The following is a 20,140-nucleotide window of genomic DNA, read 5'->3' on the forward strand; positions in this document are numbered from 1 at the left end:
TGTTTCTCAGCAGGTGGCGTATGTGGAAAAAATGCTCCATATTGGATGATATTACAATGAAATTCACTCTTGACCTTAAAAAACAAAGTTGATCAACATTCTCAATATAATTAAAATCAACCTTGGTGGTCTTGTTTGATCAAGCTTACACAGGCTTATCAAAGATAAGCAAATACATATATAAGTAGTTATGAAAGAACATTGTACAGCATGGATTCTACAGGTCAAACAATGTCTGTAAACTGTATACAATGCTGTAATAAATACATGTTTATCATTCATATATTTATTTATCATATATAGTGTGAATCACTGAAGTTAATAGTGTTCAATAGAAAACAAAATAATTTGAACATTTACATTTGTAATACTGTCTGCTGAATAAGTATATTGTAATTATGATTAAAAGGTACAGATCATATACAATAGGCATCCTCAACTGTATTTTTTACAATGACGAGCAACAAAATACGTCTCAAATAAGGCCGTTTCTGTACTTTGTAAAAAAATAAATACACTGGTGCAATGGTAAAGAGTAAAATTAAAGGATATCTTTCACATCTCAATCTCCTTAACAAAAAAAACTTTCCATACTAGTAAGACATTTCTTACCTGATTGGATGAAAGTACGATCCATAGACATACTGGCACCAATCAGCGAAGTTACTGTACATCGTCACTATCCAATGAGAAGCTCAGAAATGAGTAGCGTAGCCCGCCCACAGGCAACAGCCAGTAGTCTGGCCGTAACAACTGTCATTTAGTGAGTGGACATGATGAGGAAGAGAGCTTGAAAACAAGAATTAAACGTCTCAATAAGTATCATAAACAACTTTTAAAGTTACTATTGTAGTTGTTAGAGCTTACATCGTCATGTGTTAGTATCTTACAGGTAAGTTATCACCAACAATTACGAGTTTTTGTCCTTTTGAGCGCATGAGTTGACTTAAAAAAAGGAAGCTAACGTTTTTTTTTTGCTAACTAGCTAATGTTTATCTTACCGTTCCCCCACCACCACCTCCTCCTCCAGAGAAGCAGCAACTTTGGCAGTACGTCTTTCTTCCTGTGATAGGAATTACAGCCAGTTTCGAAGGATGTCAGCCCCCAGCAACTCGCTCCAGCAGCCGAGGGTAAGACGCAGCAATGCGGGCTCCCCCGGCTCCTTCAACAACAACAGCAGCAGCTGCCGTTTGCACCCCATCCGAGCCACCGTGCCCTACCAGCTCCTGCGCGGGGGTCCGAGCAGCCCCACGCGGGGGTCGCAGACCCTTTATGGTGGAACCACGAACAGCCGAGGCTCCAGTCCCCCTTCCAGTCCCTCACTCATTTCGGGAAGTGCAAATGCTAAGCAAAGACTGTCCCCCGAAAATAAGGACTCCTCATGTCCCCCAGACTCTCCGGTTTCCAGAGGTAAAATCTATTTTCTTTTGCTATTTTATCCTACAAAGGCCAGTAAATGCCATGTCACCATGTGCTGTTGGCAAGTTATAACTTGTCATAGTAACTTTCCTGTGACGAAGATATCGATCTGAATTTTCATTAGAATATTTCAATAGAGAATAAGGTAAACTATTATATTTGTAGGGGTAAGTCTGGAGCATGATAGTCTCTTGATTTGCAGAAGGTTGATCCATTAACTATTCAGCCTATCATCCACTTACACAATTTGACAATCATAAAGAGAATAGATTGCACTTTTGGCTCTCTTATTTCCCATGGACTTTTGACAGGACAGAGGGGGAGGAGAGAATTGGCAGAAAGACATGCTTTCAGTTGTATAAAGGGGCCACGTCAGTCCCAGTAGTCAGAGCGCTGAGTGAAAAGTCAGGTGTTGCTTTTTTTGACCTCACGCCATTGATGCAGCATGGAGCACTCATGGCACATTCAGAACATCTGTTGAGCCTCACCATGTTCTCTTCCACGTGGATAACAGAGGTCTGTGCTATGTCGTGTCATGTCATGCTTAGCTGCTTTTTGGATAGAGACAAACTCAAGAAGGACACGAGAGTCCAGGCAGCCTTGTATCTGCAATTCAGTCTTCCACTAAATCTCCTTTATGGGACAGCCTTTTTTTGCCATATATTAAAGCTGTAGCTTAATTTACAGACCGGTAGCGGTATCTTCTTGAAAGCCAGAACTACATTTCTTCATCAAAGAATACACAGCTTGTTTTTCAGTATTTTGAGATAAGAAGATATTCCTTTTTAGGACTGAAAACATGAGTGGGCATGTCGGACTCCACACCAGTTCCCATGAAAAGCACCAGATATATACTCGGCACAAGAGTGTTCTGTACTTAGTTAGTTTAGGTCCCATATTGCAACACACCACGAGACAACTACATTGCACCAGCTTGATCGAAGCTTCATTAGTCATGTTTAAATGTTTCTCCCTCTTACCTCTTTGCCAAAAGTGCTGCCCTCTTGTATCATACAGGATATTGTTTAATTTGGAATTGTATGTTTGTGACATGCTTCACATTCCTCAGTTCTTTGAAAGAGATGACCTCCAACCTTGACCAGTGTACCATGCAAGGCAGGAAAGGAAGTCTATTCCATAACAACTGAGTGGGTAGACCTACCAGGCACGACACATTTCACCCGTGTTTGCCTAGTGGTTGGTGTTGATTTCCCACCCCAGTGGCATGCCACGCATACCTCAATCCTCTGAAAGGACGACCTCTCACCCAGACCAGTGTCTCATGTTAGTGGTGGTGATGATGGAGACTTGACCCAGCTTCATTGCCGTGTCCTCACAGTACAAACATGCAAGAGAGGCCTTTGATGAGGACTATGATCATATCAGTGTGGGTTTGGTGGCTACTAGCATTCAAAAATTGCAAACACGATTTAGTCATTAACATCTTTCATCACTTCATGCCAGCTTGGAAACGAAGTTGGAGGATTTGCGCTTTGTAATATATCATTCGTTGTAGTATTTTGGACCCACCCAAAGACATAATGCTTGCCATTTGGTGGGTCCAAAATGCCGTGCAGTATCATTAATGTTAGCGCCAGAAAGTGACCTACATACACAACATATTGAGATTTTTGCCAACATTCAAGAAAAAGGAAACTTTTCTTTTAAGCTTTTCTACATGGCTAATACAAAACATATATCATTGACATGCTGTTGTACATGTTGTTTGCATACCCCTAGTATAATATTCCATATCATGACTTTTTAGGTTCACCAGCATGTCATCATTCACTGTCCCAACAATGATAGTCCTGCTCTCTGTCAAAGTGCCAGCTGTGCTGAAACAGCCCTGCTTCATTGTCACACATTCAAACTGCAGAGTAGGACCACATGTGGAAATGTGCTGTGTTTTCTGTTGTTTTATCAACCAACCCTGCACAACAACTGGTTGAACCTCAAACTTGATGCTAGGTTTTCGGATTCTTCTCAGTGGTAAAAGTTGAAATCGTTGGCATTGATAGCATGTACCTCATCGCCCATTGAGATACATAGCCTGTTGTGGGAGGTACCCACTGGACTCATTGACTGATAACTGCTAACAATGCTCACTAGCCACATTCTGAACAGCTGAGAGACAGATGCTGAACTCATAACTTTATAAGTTCATGGGAAAGATTAATATCATTATTCATATTGCAGTCGATGTTCGTATTACAGCTACAAATTAAAAAGACAGTCCTCTAATCATAGTTTAGTGATAGGGCATTGTAAATAAACGCGCAGTATCATACATATGAACAGAATCAATAATCATGCCACTTGTATCAGTATTCTATATATTAAGAGTAAAAAGTATGATGAATATTAATACCATGGCAAATAACTCGTTTTAGTCCTTTCTGTAGTTTAAGTAGGGCTGCTCGATTATGGCAAAAATCATAATCACGATTATTTTGGTCAATAATTGATATCACGATATAAGTTTGTTGTATGTTTTTAACAGTTGATTAGCCTGAACTTTAAGTATAATTTAACTGAAAACACAATATTAAAAAAAAAAAATCGTTTTATTTTGCAAGCCAAAATCGTAATCGAGATTATAATACGATTAATTGCACAGCCCTAAGTATCAGTATACTGGGACACTGTATTCATTGTTTAGACTTCCGTCTTGCTGCTCTTCTCACCAAGTTTGTACTGTCTTGAGGGTGGGCCAACTGAATTAAAACATGTCCAAGACCATCTCCATATGTAAATATAGGTTGCATATAAGACCTACCAGGTTTAGCTAATGGATAAACTAAAATGATATAAGGGCTGCCTGAGAGTGCAAACCCCTAAATCCTTTAATCCTGCTCTAATTTCATTGAGCATTTCTGGGATACCAAACGTGATTTTTTTTTTTTTTTTTTACAACTGTGATCACAAGATGAAGTTAAACTATTGTACATTTTTCCTTTCAACCAGACTTGTGAAAACCTACAGGAAACCATTCTGCTATGGTTTACTGATCTGGACCACATGTTTGTTTTCACATTTGCCTCTGCTCTCCAGTTAATAAACTACCGTTTATCCCCTCTGAAGGCAGGGACTCTTTCACAGCTTGCTGAATGCCCGGCTAAGGAAAGTTCTTATTCAAATGCAACCAGAAGTATTCCTTTTTAATGTCACACAACACCACTCCTGTTCCCCTGAAATCAGATGATGGACTGCTTTGATGTCTTCTTTCTCACTGTTTCTTTTTTCTCATCACAAGATTATTCTATTTTGGCAAGTGGGGAGACGATGGAAAATAACCCCAGTCCTGGTTCTGAGAGCACTGGCTTGGCCTGTATCAATATTGATGGACATTTAGCCTGCTTCCTTTGTCTACAATGCTTCAGGGAATTTTACTGTAGCCCAGTAAGCTTACTTAGGCAATACCTTTGGGTGGGTAGGCCCCGTGTATTCTGTGAACAAAGAACAACAATGATGCCTATGTAGTACTGCAAGGAGAGGGGTGCCTCATGTAGATAGTTTAGTCTGTGTGTGTTAGTCTGTGTGTTCACGTTGGAAGGGCCTCTGCTTAAACCTACTCAGACAGGGAATGGAGTCAATGTTTCCTCAAAATCATGGCGCTATCTCTTTTTTGTCTGTCTTTGATACGGAAATGAAGGAGCATTTGCTTCTGGGAATCACACAAAGTGTAATTGAGGCTATTGCATTTAATCCAACTGTTACTGCACTATCATGCTATTCAACCTTTGGAATTGCGTATTTTGTTTCTCTCTTTTTGTTTTTTTTGTGCGTGTCACTGCAGGAATGTTGAGTGGATGCAGGCAGGTTTGATGTGCATTGTGGTGTGGTTGTTTATGAGTTCTTATGTGGGTGGTGTGTGGTTAACTGTTCTGGCTCACAGCAGACTGCTCTCATAACATCAGATGCTCCTGCTCAGCCATTTACATTTCCTTCAGGCCTTAGCTCTCAAAACATGGTGTTTGCCCTCAACTAATACTTAAGAGATTAGAAACAATTGTCCACACCTTGAGAACAAGAAGAGTTTGCAGTATACGGTTTTATCTCCATTATTAACTGTACATTGCAGTATTCAAGGTGATGTGTTGATTATACTCTATTGGGTTTTTGGAGATATCGTCTTCATTTTTGTAATATTTCTTTCTGTGAAATATATTTCTATTTTTGCAAATTAAACATTTACACACAATCCCGTTTGTGCTAGAACTTTACCACAGGCAAAGAATCTAGGCCAAGTACAAAAAACACATTTTGTCAATAGGACTTTGATGATGTCATTGTGTTTTGTTTCAGGTTCAACATGATTATCTGCCAACAATGTAAACCATTATACTTGTATGAGCCCGAGTCCTTGGCTAATTATTTGCACTGAGAGATTGATCACACTGTATGTTGATGCCTCTGGGAGTGTGTCTTTCTTGGTGTTGCTGATGCCTGCGTGGGTGCTTGTGTCTCACCCCATCACTTTGTTCTTTTCACAGCAGAAAGGTCCAAGTTACAGGTTCGAAGCTCCAGTGCCATCAGGCGGACATCTTCACTGGACGCCATCACAGGGCCGTACCTCACCGGCCAGTGGCCTCGAGACACCCACGGACCCTACCCCTCCTGTATGAAAGACAAAGCCACACAGGTACATACAAATGTTTTATATGTTAATGCTATTAAACATAGAAATATAGGACTCCCAAAGATAACGTAATAATCCTGGTGTATCATAGTAGCCTCAACTTTTTTCAAATGTTATCTGATTATCATGGGTGCCTCTAAGCAGTAGCATCCATGAGTCTTAGCTGCTGTAGCCTTGGATAGCAAATGTATAATGTTAATATTAAGGAGCGTGCCAAGTGACTGCAGCGTCCGTGGTTCCAGATTGAAGAAATCACAGACAAAGGGAAGAAGCACTACATCACTAAAAGGTCACATGTAGTCATCATGGAACCATCACCATCACCACCGTCATCTTTGAATTGTTGAGGTGATGACTGATGCACGACGATTGGTGAATCATCATATGGTAATTTTGGTTTTGACTGAGTAAAGCATGTTTCAAGTGTTTTACCAAATATGGTTTGCAATGAATTATCTTAGTTTGACAGAAAGAGAATACCTTAACGTATCTGAATAGGGCCACATGGCTCACAGCTTGTCCACAGTGTCTGGTAAATCCCCAAATTCCACATTCACTTTTCATTTCTAACTAAAAAAGAATGGCAGTTAAGACTTCAATGTAACTGTTTGTTTCTGTTTCAGTGCTAGGTCAAGGAGACGTATTTAAACAATGTGGACAAAGGTTTTGATTATCTGGTGGACTTTGCAGTAACTGAAATGTCCTCAAAGTACTACCTTTTAATAAATGCTAATACTTCATAAGGAATAGACATGGTTTTCCTAATTCACATCGCCACAGTATTCCTGGAAAGCAGCTCACTAATCTTGCCCTGTTGACTGCCTCAATGTAGTTTTTCTCTAAGAAGTACACTTGTTGACGGGTGTTGGTGTCTGGTGGGTTTCTGTCATGAACGAATATTGACTATGCATGATCATGACAAGGGCTGCACCCTCTTTGCTTAAAGAAGCCTTTCATGTGTCTGAATGAAGCCCCGACAAGCCTAATTTACATGGGCTTCATTCCTTTTAACCCGTCATCTGCCTCACATGTCTTTGTGTGTTGGCTGAGGAATTGGTGTGAGGGCCTACAAGATCTCTTGAAGTGGCATGCATGCATGCAGAGTAAATACCTCTTATTACAGGGTTCCTGTGCAGTATTGCAAACACAGGACAAGTATGGAGAATCTATTCCATAATTATCAGGCCTTGAAAAAGGTTATTGCAGAATCAACATTTGGCCAGGGATTTTGTAGCCCCTTTTTTTTGCCACATTGTGACATTTGAACATATTTTTCCAGGCCTATCAGCAAAGACCTGATTGAAGGCGGACCTGAACGAAAACAAAGTTTAAGAGGTTTATATCTGTCAGAGCTGTGGAAATATGAGATGTGAAAACATTTAGCCATGTTGTAATGATGTGGGGGAGTGTGACACACTTGACAATCCTTGTGCGATTAAACTCCCCCAAGGATATTGAGAGACCACTTCCTGTTAGAAAGCTATGCCTGGGCAAAACTCTTTCTATAAGACGACGACAGCAGCAGCAGCAGCAGAGAGCAGCTCACAAAAGGTCCCTGGCCTCTTTTGTTGGTCATTGCTCAAGTTCAAGACAGCCTCTCCTTTGAGCCGTTATGTAGCCTTGCATGGAGGTGAAGTTGTTTGCACCTGTCCCCCAGGCCACGGCTGAGTCGAGAAGAAATCCCACTGCTTACCACCTGGCCCTCGTGGCTGCACGGCTCGCCTGCCTTTTGTGTGGGAGTTGAGGAGCAGAGGGCCCATACATATGCTAATCACTGTTCCGGGCTAGGTCTGTGTGCCCTAGGCCCTGTGGTTTCAGAACACAGAGAATGTCTGTATGAAGATTAGGGCCCCGACAAACCACGCAGACCTCAAAGAACTACAACCGACAAAGGCAGACTGATCAAATAGTTTGCCTCTCCTCGCGGTTTTTGTTAAAGATTGCACTTTAAACACAACACAAAAACTACAGGTGATGGCAAGCTGACCACAGAGAGCCATTTTGAGTTCTGAAAATGCGTGAGAGGAAATCATTTATCTGCATTTGTAATCTGAAAAACCAAACAAAGAGACAAACAGTTTTTCACGCCAATGGAAATCTGCTTTAGCTGCCTCTTTTATAGGACTGGAATATCAAAGGAGAAGATGTCTGCTATGGACTTCGGAGCCAAACACATGTGGCCACAAATGCAGGTTTTACAGGTCCCTCTCAAGAATGTATTATATATTGCTTTGCTCTTTCTAATTACTGTCAACTTGAATAAATTAAACATTAACACATCATGATAACGTTATACTATACCTTAGTCGAATACACACATGTTGACTGAATAGAGCCAGAAAGCATCTTACTGCAAGTAGGAAAACAAGTACTACAATGTTTTCAGCATTTTCCTGTCATCTTGCTAAGTTGCTCAAATATATGCAGGTGTTTTTTTCATTCCCCTTTTGCTAATTAAAAAGCGACCAGCTAATCCTCCTCATAATGGAACGACACCAGACCCCATTTGGCTTCTGAACACTATCAAATGATAGCAGTGGCTGCTCTCATGTCCCGGCATGCATTCTAAGCTAATCTAGCACAAATTCCAGCGTCATTCTGATGTAGCCCAGTCATTATTTCCTGCTTTGGAACAGAACTGGATTCTTGAGGATGTTGCCTGCATGTAACCTTTTGAGGAGGAATCCTAATGGGAAGCAAGCTGCAGGCTACGGTAACAGTTGTATCTGCAGGGGAGTGCATTATCAGGAACAACACCTGGTGCACACGTCTACACAGCACACATCTCGGGACATACTGTAAGTTAAAGAGCTAGCATGATTAAAAGGACCCTGAGGCAAATAGAGGTGGGTGTTGAAGAAGAGCGTCAATTAAGATAACCTGCAGTATTTGAACAGTCTTGTTTTACTCTCTATATCTGGGTGGAAATAAGTCATTTATTGCAAAGTGAAATATCCACTATATTAAAGAAAAGTGTTGCCCTTATATTGACACCTATGGCCCGAGACATCTCGGCATAGCTTTCTTAAGACTTGAAACAAAAGCAAGGATTCATGTATAAAATCTTATGTCTAAAACAATAAGTGTTTGGAATTGATTTAACAACCAGGGAATTAGTTGCAGGGATTATTCTCACTTCCTTTGTTCTCATTAGCTGTTAAGTTGTTTGCACTAAAAGCTGCGGTCACCACTAACACTAAGCACACATTATTGCGATATGTTAAGTTAAAAAGGATTTCTTTGAGTTAGGGCTTATGACGTTGAAAAACAGCAACTTTCGGAGGTGAAGAAACATTCCACTTGTGAATAACTACCTTGAGCTCTTTTTTCTTTTCATTCTATGTTTTTTATTATTACCAGTGTTTTTGCAGCCCTCGTTTACTCCCATATTGAAAGCGTCTCACATTTCATTGAGTTACAAGTAGCAAGTTGCATTCCCTATTTGACGTCATTGAACATCTGTGAGAACTTAGTTTTTCCTCAACAGCAAAGTCCACAGCTCCACAAAGCCCATCTGCCCTTTTGCAGCATTCTGCATTCTGAATGAACAGACTAAGCTGCAGCATCCATCCCGTCAATGCCTGGCAGAGGCATCAAACAGCACAAGCCACTGCATAGGCCATGCTCAAAATGTTAATGCTAAAGGCTAGCTACACATCTGCCATACAGCGTGGCCAGGCACAGTGGGCTCTTTTATGAGAGCACAAGCCCCCATTTCATCCGCTGTCCTTTTCTGGGCAAACCAGCGCAAGCTATCCAGCGCTAACGGCTTCACGCGGGTGTTCCTCATTATTCACAGTGTGATATTCCATATCATAGGGCAAGGTTTGTGCCTTAGTTGGAGAGTCATAGAGGTTTTTCTGTTAGTGTGGGGTCAGACAGAAGGCAGTGTGAAGACACTGACATTTCAGATGTTTCGTAAGCTGTGCTGACTATAAAACGTCAGATGTTTGAGGTTCTGTTTGAGGAACTGTTGATATGCATAATCAGGGGGAAGTATGTGGTTTCAGGCTATGAAGCATTCTCAGTCTGTTTCTGTTTTTGCATATATTTACATAACTTAACCGTTTCCTTGTTTATGCAGAAGAGGTCTAAAAGACAGTGTCAGAGAACTGCCTGTATGTTCTCTGAAAGGGAATGGTTTGTATATCAGATGTTCTTTTCCTTGGTGGGGATGACACAAAATGTCTCTGTAGACTTGTTTATTTAGGCTAAACCTAACATTGTGCTGTACATAATCTGCCAAATCAGTTGTGTGTGTATAGGCTAAATAGTTCAAACTTATTTATAGACTTACTTAAGGTGAACAGTTGGAGACCAGCAGCAGCTAATAGAGAAGTCCTTGTACTGTAACAAGGTTAACCTGGGTTTCTTGGTTTAGTCCTTACATAAAGACATTGTTTTTATATCCAGGCCCTGATGTATTTCTCTTTACCGGGGTTACTAATGGAAGCAATCAAAAATGCTATGACTTTTGTTTTTCCTATTTTAATTGAGTTGTTTCCCGAGGGAGAGTATCTCATGACTGTTTTCCTCAATGTCATTGTTTCCAGACTCCAGCTTTACTTTGAGCACACGGCACTCCTTTCTGCTTTCAACCACATCTTTCTCAACTGTTTAGCCAAATGGTTTAAGGAATTTGGTGGATGCTCACACCCTGAGGCACACAGTGAGGTCATCTTATTGGTTCATCGACACCTTTCTCTGTATTTTTAGAAAGGTCTTACGTCTTTAAGCTTTTGTTTACTTTAAGTATATCTGAATTGACATAGCGAAAAACTAGTGTGTGTATATATCACTGATCCTAACTGTATTTCATTGTGCAAACACATTCATGACAACCATGTACATATAAAGACATTTCATAACACAACATTTGTAATGGGCACATGCACCAAGACTCAACAAGGACTCCATTGTGACCTTGTGTTTTCTGATCTCTGTAAACATTAGGCCACCATGCCATGCAAACACATCTCACAAACTGCAGGTTAGTTAATCCTAGCCTTTCAAGGAGATACTTATCTTTGTGAGCATGTGCAACATAAGATATGCTTCTTGGTGGCCACAGGGTCCTACAGTTCACGTGGAGCATGTACAGTATCAGAGGAGCTGTGTCTGTGTTGGAGGAAATGAAATTGAGTTGTGTAGCATGCGGTTTAGTGATAATGTGTATTTATGTGTTTTCAGACTCCGGGTCTGTGGGTTGATGAGGGAGCAGAACAGGGAAGTCCTCACCAGCGGTCAGCCTCCTGGGGCAGCGCGGACCACCTGAAAGAGGTAGATTCACCAGCCTTAACCTCGCTTCACCCAAAGTCACAGCTGCTCCTGACCACAGCCCCACAGATGGAGGATGTACACAGTGGAGTAGTGTGTAAACCGTCTGACACTAAGCTAGAGCACACTTGCTCCAAACACTCGGTTCAAAGAGCACGTTTTTGTCATCTTTGTGGTTCATTCCATTTATTCAAAATGTGTTTTATTTGTCAGTGTCTGAGGTCAGCCTAAATATGATTCTCCTTAAGCTTGGTTTCCACTCCTGTCTCTCTGCATGGCTTAGTGGCCAACCAGCCCGACCACATGGAGCTATTAGGTCTCTGTCCAGGCCACAGTCTAAATGTAACCTCCTTCTCCCCTCCGCTTCCCATTCAACTGAAACTCTTGCATCTCATTATGGCCGCTTGTCTTTGAGCCACAGTGTAGGAGCTCCTCTCGAGGGCCATATGGTTCCTGCTCTAACTTACAGTGAAGGAACTTCGTCATGGGAACTCATGTTACTTTAAAGCCTTACACATCACTGTGCAACACTATGCTATTTCACTGTTTTTCTAATCTGTTAGTGATCAATATTTAGTTCTAAAATATTCACGGTTGATCAGATATCTTAGCTTGTTAGTATTGACCAGAACTTAAAAAAACACATTTAAAAATCCACTTAATTCTAAAGATCAGCCCCCAGGACTTCCTTCATTAAATAACTTGGCTTTATGACCAAGGTTAATTGTTAAGGCATTACTGTGAATCAATTCTGAATTGTTTAGATGTACACAAGACAGAAAGAGACGCATGAATAGATCCAGCTACATAAGAAGTCAAAACCTATTCCCTCAGAGGCAAATGATCACATCAAATCTGATTGTTAAATTCAGAATGGATAAATCTAATTTAAGTATAAATGTCGTCATACACTAAAACTAGGCCAGCTAGAGAAATGTAAAGACGATCCCAGGGACTTGGCCAGTACAATCAATAGCATAGCGCAGCCAGGAAAAGCTCTCTCTCTTCCTCTGAGATGACATGGGGATTGCCTGGACTTGTCATTATCGAGCGCTGCGGTCACTCAATGAATGAAGTGAACTGTATCCTAGCTCTTGAACCTCTGCGATCACATGTGTGGGAGGACGTCTGTGAAAAGAGCAAGTCTCTTTGTTGACTGTGTTGCCAGGATTACAAGATCAGCATTGAAGACCACACCTTTGTCTGCATAGTACAACTGTTAGGCTCACAAATGGTATCCTGTTTTGAGGCTGATCCTGGGCCAGAAACACCCATTGACCTAAGTTCTTGCATCACCAGAAATGCTGCAATAAGGAGGAACCTCAATAAAACAATGTTTAGGCCAACACATGGGATTAGAGCTGCTTTTAGTCCATTAATACATCCGTTTACCGACGGACAATTAATCAGCAACTATTTTGATAACTGATAAAACGTATAAATTCAACTTCTGATAGTTCCAGCTTCTCAAATGTGAGGATTTGCAAGTTTTTTTTAATCTTTGTCTTAAAATTGTAGTTTATTTTTATATTATTAATTAAACTGATGGTCAAACAAAATCCCCACATAGCTTTGGCATTTAGTTAATTGTGACTCTTTCCAATTGTAGATTAATTAGGAAAATAACAGTTTGCGACCCAAAATGGAAGCAAATGTACTTACCACCTTCTCTGTTGGGAAAAGTTCTAATTCCCCTGGTTACTGAAATATGAGCTTGACAGGACAGGTGTGATCTGTAATTTTCTGATGTGATCTTACTTGTCCTTCAGCAGATTGCTAAACTGAGACTGCAATTGCAGCGCAGCAAGCAGGTCAGCCGTCAGAGCAAAGACCGGGAGCAGAGCTCTCTGCAGCTGCAGCAGCAGGCGCAACATGGCACTACCTGCCCATCACAGGTGAGCTATTCATACCAGGTCACACACAGTCACTGCTGCCATGCTCTTTTCAGGTGAGAACATAAATGAACCCTGACTTTGGTGGTCCAAGGTAAACCCTGACAGCTGATATGTGATAAGGTAAACATATGAATGAAACGGATGGAGACCAAACCATATCTCAGCTGCTAAGGATAAGATAAATCTATATATTAACATACCAGGGTTAAGCAAGGTGCCTCTCACATTACACGTTTAATGGAATGAAATGTAAAGCACATTTTCTATTTACTGCATTAGTTTAAGTTTAGTAGTATCAGCATGCTATGACTAAGTAGTCCCTATTTGAGAAAAAAGGTGCAGGTATTTTCGACTTGTGTCTAGTCTGTACGTCTGTATTGGATCAAAACACCAGTCTGTGGTGTTGTATTCTGCACTGCGTATGACTCAGGAGGTTTTGTTAATGAGAGGAGAGGGAATGTGTCCGGGCATGTCCTGCCCTCGGCTTGTTTGCACTTCATTCATTAACAGAAGCCCAGCAACAGGACAAATCAACCTCTGTGGGAAAAGTATTGATATGCGTTGCCTCATATACCCACATGTGGTAGATTACAACAATGTATTTATTTCATACAATATTTAATCCATTTCAAACTGAACGGCTCCATCCGGTGAATGTCTCATAAAGGAGATCAGCAACACCACAAGCCCACATTGGTGTCACCGAGCCAAAGTGAAACACACATTCCGTTTAATACATATCATTGAACAATCGATTTGAACTGTGAGAGGATTCTTTAGCTTTTGTCATTTTCCATCTAAGTGAGAAGTTGTGACGAAAGATAATTGTTCTATTTTTAAGGTTATTCATTGATATCCTAATATTTCATATGTTTGTGTCTTCCCAGTATAAAGGAACGTCATCAGCCCTGTCAACAATCCCTGTGCCAAGGTCCCTCATATGCAGGGTGCCGAGCAGTGTGGAGGGCATCAGCCACGAGCTGGAGAATGTGTTCATCAGAGAGGACTGGGAGCAGGGCATACAGGTAGGGAGACACACACACACACACACACACACACACACACACACACACACACACACACACACACACACACACACACACACACACACACACACACACACACACACACACACACACACACACACACACACACACACACACACACACACACACACACACACACACAGCAGCCATGGCTCCAGCTGATTTTTAACTGTATTCAAAGTGCTTATTGAACTACAATTGTGTGAGATTAGTTTTTACAACTCACTTGACACTAGCCAATGTTTCCATTTCAAGCTAAGTCTTTGCTTATCTTTGGTCCCAGTTGGGTTGAGTCTCAGATTCATGGGACATCCTACAGACTTTAGAAAAGAGCAGCCAAGTTGGGGAAACTTGTTTAAGGCAGCTTCATAGTTGGAATTCTGAGTACGAATGTCGGACAGCAAAAGTATTTCTGTGTCGGTGAATAGAACAGCATAATAGCTGCAAATGTAATAATGAAACAGAATCAATGCAGCCAAATTAAAATCGGCTACAAATATGGCCTACACAGTTTATCTGTCCTAAGTTATCAGGCCGACTAGTAGGGAAATTGACACATAATTTAACACAAAATAAAAAATACTGATTTAAGTTTTTTATTTCTATTTATCTTAGTTTAGAAGTCACATTGAGGGGTGTGTGCATCTCTCCAGTAAAGCATCATTCTCATCAAATGATCTGCCTGGATCAACACATGGCTTTTGTCCCTTTTTATTTCTCTCTATAGTGCGTCCAATGTCCTGCATGCGTCAATTGATGCAAGGCTTCATGACTCGGATGTTGTGTGATGCTCTTTAAACCGGTCAACAGTCATTGAAACTCTGAATCTGTAAAATATTTGATTATGTTAGTAATGGTTTTTTTTTAAACACTGGAACAGGCTTTTTATTTCAATTGTAATGACTTAAGAAACCTGAGAGAAAGTGTTTCTCTCAAAACCAGGCAAACATAACTCTTATACATGAATATGCTCAAAATAACTCTTTTAGCCTATGCTTAAAAGCTATTGCACGTAAAGGCAGTCCTGTAAAGTCCCATGTGGCATTGTGCACCATACGGTCTGACTGTAAGACACATATATTCTCCTTCACACTGAATTAAACCTCTTAGAGGCGAGGACATCCGTAAATCCTGTCTGATGTGGAGTAGTGAACCTTGGCAGGTCTGTAAAACTCCCCTGTTAGAAAGGCACAGACACGCGCGCACACAAACAGTTTAAATAACACACCAGCACAGATTTACAGCCTGCTGTGCACCAAGCCATTTGTCTTTCCTGCTCTGCCATTCGAGAGCATTTTGCCAGAGCAGAACTCTGCACATCACACTGTTCAATTACTGTCAAGAACAACCATCTGCTGTCGTGTTTGCTTCTCCATTGCCCCTTTAAACAAACAGACAAACACACTATAGGCTTTTTAGTTCCAGACATTATAGCTGATGCTCTTAACCCAGACTGACATCATCCAGTGACTGAGCAGGAATTGCACCGGAACGCTTAAACAGATTTCAAGGACACGTTGCCTGTTGAAGCTGATTGAGTCTGACTCTGAGTTACTGTTCTCTCTAATCGCTAAGTACTGTCACTCTGACATGTTAGGATCAATGCATGCTCAGATGTGACCTCTCACCACCTGCTCTGACCACCTGTACTCTGACCTCACAGGCCATGGATGTGGTAGATGGCCGCCGCGCCCCCTTCCCTCCTCATCACTACAGAAGCAGCGGGGACACACGTGACACGGACACTCAGGCCCCTTCAAGCGGGGACTCGAGCCCCTCACCCCGCCCCTGCAGCTCCGACCAGGCCCACTCTCCTGATGGAAGCCCCTGCTCTGCAGAGGAAATGGACAAAGGTGGGCCTTTTTGTTTCATACATGCAGCCAGGGCCGGCCCTTGGCATAGGCAGTATAGGCAAATGCTAAGGGCGCATCAACCCATCGGGGGTGCCGAAAATTGGGGAGAAAAAAAAGAAGAAGAAAAATTAGACATTTAAATGTTTTTTTTTTTTTTACATAACAACACAATTTCCCGATTTTGGATCAACAAAGTACATCTTATTATCTTATACTAACAGAACTGTGCCTATATTGCGTACAGGGCCCATAAACTATGATGCACCCCCCCCCAATCAAGTTGAACTGCCCCAGCCACAGTAAAAACCAGAGGTTCATGTGAAATAGTTCTTTTTTTGAAATAATGGATTTAGTGTGCAATTATAGGTTTTTAATTTTGTATTCGTGTTAATTTAAAATAAATCAAACTCCCAAAAAACGTATACAGCTTCTGTGTGCTTTTATTAACATTGGAATTGACTGTGTAAGCGGCCGCGGGGGGGGGGAGAGCTTTAGAGAGCTCTCTCCTGAAAGGCTGAGAGGCTCTGATAACCTCAGCTCAGTGAGGTAAAGGCACACCTTTATATGATCATTATAGTTATAAAAAAATAAGAGAATAAATGAAAAACAGGTATAAAATACTTTATGACAGTAAAAAAAGATTGTTATTAATAAACAAGAATACAGTTTGAAAGGGGAGTGATTTGTAAAATCAGCTAAAATCTTGCCTAGGGCAGCAAATTGGTCAGGGCCGGCCCTGCATGCAGCTTTAGAGGGGAACTAGTTTACACAACAAAGTCTTTTTAAATGTCGTGGGAAGTGTGCAACCTTGTTTGTTTTACTGTCAAACATGACTCTGACAATGTTATCAGAGTGCTATTTAATCAAGGCAGTGCTCTTAAGACATACAGTATAAGCAATACATATCTTTTGTTGGGCTATGCAGAGCTAACTTGCACTTGTTTTAGTTTTTTATTGCTTATGTATCTTTTGATACTGACATGCTTCTAAAAGTGACGACTTACAGAGTCATCTTTTTGATAGTTATTTATTCTTGGCTCCAACGTGTAAAAAGTTAGTGACAGGATGCCAAATCGTAATCACGCATTCAAGAGGAAGCTACAGATATGGCTGACACAGCAAGCGCAAATACAACGGCAACCAGACAATGCCCGTTACTAAACTAGAGCGAGTCTTTCGATGGCTTTCACTCAGTAATGAGAGCCATATCCCAACTTCGAATAAGAAATACTGCTCCTACTTTACTACCGAGGGTTTTTATAGACAAGAACCGCTTTATTCCATGAAGCAAGCTAATGAAAACCCTATTGATTGTGTATCTGTCTAGAAACTTGTGTAAAATATTTAAGTGATACACAGCCCTTCTCTAAGTTGATTGCAGCTGCAATATTGATCAGTTTATTATCCCTTTTCTTGACGTTATATTCTTTACTTTATTTCCAGACGGCCTGTGCAGTTCTCCTCTCCCCAAATTTGCCACATCTCCCAAACCTAACAACAGCTACATGTTCAAACGGGAACCTCCAGAGGGCTGTGAGAAGATCAAAGTGTTCGAGGAGATGGTGTAAGTATCTTTTCTTGTTTTTCATTTTACAATCTGCATGTGTTTTTTCATGCACCCTGTGTGGAAGACAAACAAAAGAAGAGAACAGTTTACTGTACTAGCCCATTAGCATTGTGGGTGGCAGGGATCAGGGCAGGTGTATTGAATCCAAACGCTCTTGTCTTTAGGTCTGGCAAATCAAAAGGCTTCCCTCTCTTCTCGTGCCCCGACAAAAACAAGGTGAACTTCATTCCCAGGGGGTCGGCCTTCTGCCCTGTCAAACTCCTCTGCACCTCCCTCTTCTCTCCCGTCTCTCCATCGTCCTGCTCCTCCGCCACCCCCAGTCTCCATGGCAACGACAGCCCAGGGCCTCAGGTGACCCCAGCTCTGCCCTGCGCACCACTAGCTACCTTTGCGGCCTTGGCTGACTGGAGCAGCGCCCCGAGCACAGGCCCAGAGAGCCAGAGCCCCGACACAGAGGCAGGGACAGATGGCTCAGCACAGCTTGTCCTCACCAGCTAGTTCTCAGGTATCTCTAACCAAACCACTTGCTATAGTTAGGTGGTATGGATCCAAAAACTAAAAACAAAAAAAAACCTTGCACTTATATTAACGTTAGCCAGCAGGGAGTATCCAGGTCGAGAAAGGGCAAACACCAAGTGGGATAACGGTACCAGCATCCTGCTGCACAGGCTCGATGGTTTGGTCGTTGTGAGCGAGTGTTCTGACCTTGGCCCCGCCTCCTTTCACCCATCACTAACCTAGCCTTCTGCTCTGTACTGTGACAAAACACCCATAACAAAAACAGCTACGCCTTCCTTGCAAAACAAAATACTACTGCTATAATAATTGTGACAGATGACAATATTTTCAATACTAAATTACAAAAAAAAGAAAAATGTTCAACCATCACAACAGACCGCTATGAAGTATCAGAGAAATTCTACTACTGTTAGCTAGCAAGATAATCTTAAGCACATATATGTGAGCTTTTTGAAAGGGTGGTTAATGCACGATTCATGTATTTAGTATATCAGGATGCCTTGCAGTCAGAGTACATCACCCCACATTAACTACAATGTTTGCACTTGTTAAGACATGGCTCAGAATTATACAGGCCATGGCCTGTTTGTTTATGTTAAAGTATTTGTAGCACAATGTCTTAGTGAAAGCAGCAGTTGCTTCAGCGTTGCACCCAGCAGGCCGACAGGCCGAGATCTGCTTTTCTGGTCTGCTCACTATTAATGAGCTCAACACAAAATATCAGCCGTTTCTCACTGACCAAATAACCAATCACAAAGCACACAACCCCCCCATTGCCTTGTTTTATTGCCCCACATTACACAGAATAATAACTCTGGTCATGTGGAATGTATTTGCTTGGACTATGTTGCCTTTCCCCGGTGTGTATGACCTTCTGAAGACATTCCAGTCTTTTTCCAGAAATGTTGAGTGTTTTCACTGGAGGGGGAGATAATTAGAGACTGAATCAACCAATTGGTGTCACACCTTGTGACCGAGGACTTTTGCGTTATCTTGTTCAGGTTAGAGTTCCAGGTGCTACGACACATTCCAGAGACGCTGTTGCATAGGTCAACCTTGAGGACTTGAGTTAGCAGAGCTAGCTGCATAAGCTACACCCTCCCAAACTGAGAAGGTGACAGTTATGTCATCTGATTATCCCCTTAGTTAAATAAGTACCAAAGCAAATTGCAAAGCCAAGACAGGAGTGTCTTGGCTTTGGGACACAACAGGCACAATGTCTGTGCCAGAAGCAGAATGTTTATGTGCATTTTGTTTTGTTTACAAACATTTTAGCTACATATAAACACTGGTTCTAAGTGTTTTAAACAAACGCGATAATCATTGAAGCCTTAGCACTTACTTGGAAGTGAAATGATAATCACTATTTTTTATTTAAGACTATTTTATAAGTTAAAAAAATCAGACCTTTAGTGTGCAATTGATTTTTGTTTGTAGTAAAGCTACACTTACAATTGTTGTGTAACAGTTACACAGTTTGACTCAAGATACAGATCCAGCCAGATGTGCCCTTACGTTACCTTAAGCTTTATCACCAGCCCATGCTCAACTATTTAAAATAGCATGACTATTTTAGACCAGATGAACTTGAATGGGAGTGATACAATTGTAAATGTTTCATTCCAAAACGTCGGCCCTTCGCTCACCAAAACACACATTTGAACAGAATGCAACACGTTCCGCACAAAGTATGTTGAAATCCTCTCCTCTGCTTGCAGCTTGAAGAGTTTCAATCTTACTCTTTCTGATTTGATTCACACGCTCATTGTGCAGTGCAGTTGAAATGGTTGCCATGTTTAGCAACGATGACTCAGTTCTCTTGTGTACAATGCATTTTTATGTAGATCGTGTGTGTGTGTTTTTCAATAAAGAAAACCAAAAAAAGTCTCTTTTTGCATTGGTATGTCATCTTTTTAAAGGCC

General features: G+C 41.3%; 1 protein-coding gene across 3 annotated transcripts; it reads left to right on the forward strand.

Moving 5' to 3' along the window:
- The first annotated feature begins 415 nt into the window (after nt 1–415).
- glcci1b (glucocorticoid induced 1b) lies at nt 416–20,105 on the forward strand. 3 transcript variants are annotated; one of them, XM_079694304.1, is made up of 9 exons: nt 416–892; nt 1,031–1,410; nt 5,916–6,064; nt 11,252–11,341; nt 13,108–13,233; nt 14,121–14,258; nt 15,943–16,132; nt 17,576–17,696; nt 17,864–20,105. In XM_079694304.1, the coding sequence occupies exons 2-9, from the start codon at nt 1,095–1,097 to the stop codon at nt 18,195–18,197; spliced, it is 1,464 nt and encodes a 487-aa protein (XP_079550430.1). In that variant the 5' UTR covers nt 416–892; nt 1,031–1,094; the 3' UTR covers nt 18,198–20,105. The 3 variants fall into 3 exon arrangements, with proteins under 3 accessions (XP_079550430.1, XP_079550431.1, XP_079550432.1); XM_079694305.1 differs by having other exon boundaries at nt 13,111–13,233; XM_079694306.1 differs by having other exon boundaries at nt 5,919–6,064.
- Nucleotides 20,106–20,140: the final 35 nt, after the last annotated feature.

This window comes from Notothenia rossii, assembly GCF_949606895.1.
Source record: "Notothenia rossii genome assembly, chromosome: 7".
Taxonomy (NCBI): Eukaryota; Metazoa; Chordata; class Actinopteri; order Perciformes; family Nototheniidae; genus Notothenia; species Notothenia rossii.

Excerpts from the sequence above, each read along its gene's own strand:
- glcci1b (XM_079694304.1), top strand. The coding sequence starts at position 1,095 with ATGTCAGCCCCCAGCAACTCGCTCCAGCAGCCGAGGGTAAGACGCAGC. Across the intron at positions 13,234-14,120 it reads GCACTACCTGCCCATCACAG|TATAAAGGAACGTCATCAGC; the intron begins GTGAGCTATTCA and ends GTGTCTTCCCAG. Across the intron at positions 16,133-17,575 it reads TGCAGAGGAAATGGACAAAG|ACGGCCTGTGCAGTTCTCCT; the intron begins GTGGGCCTTTTT and ends CTTTATTTCCAG.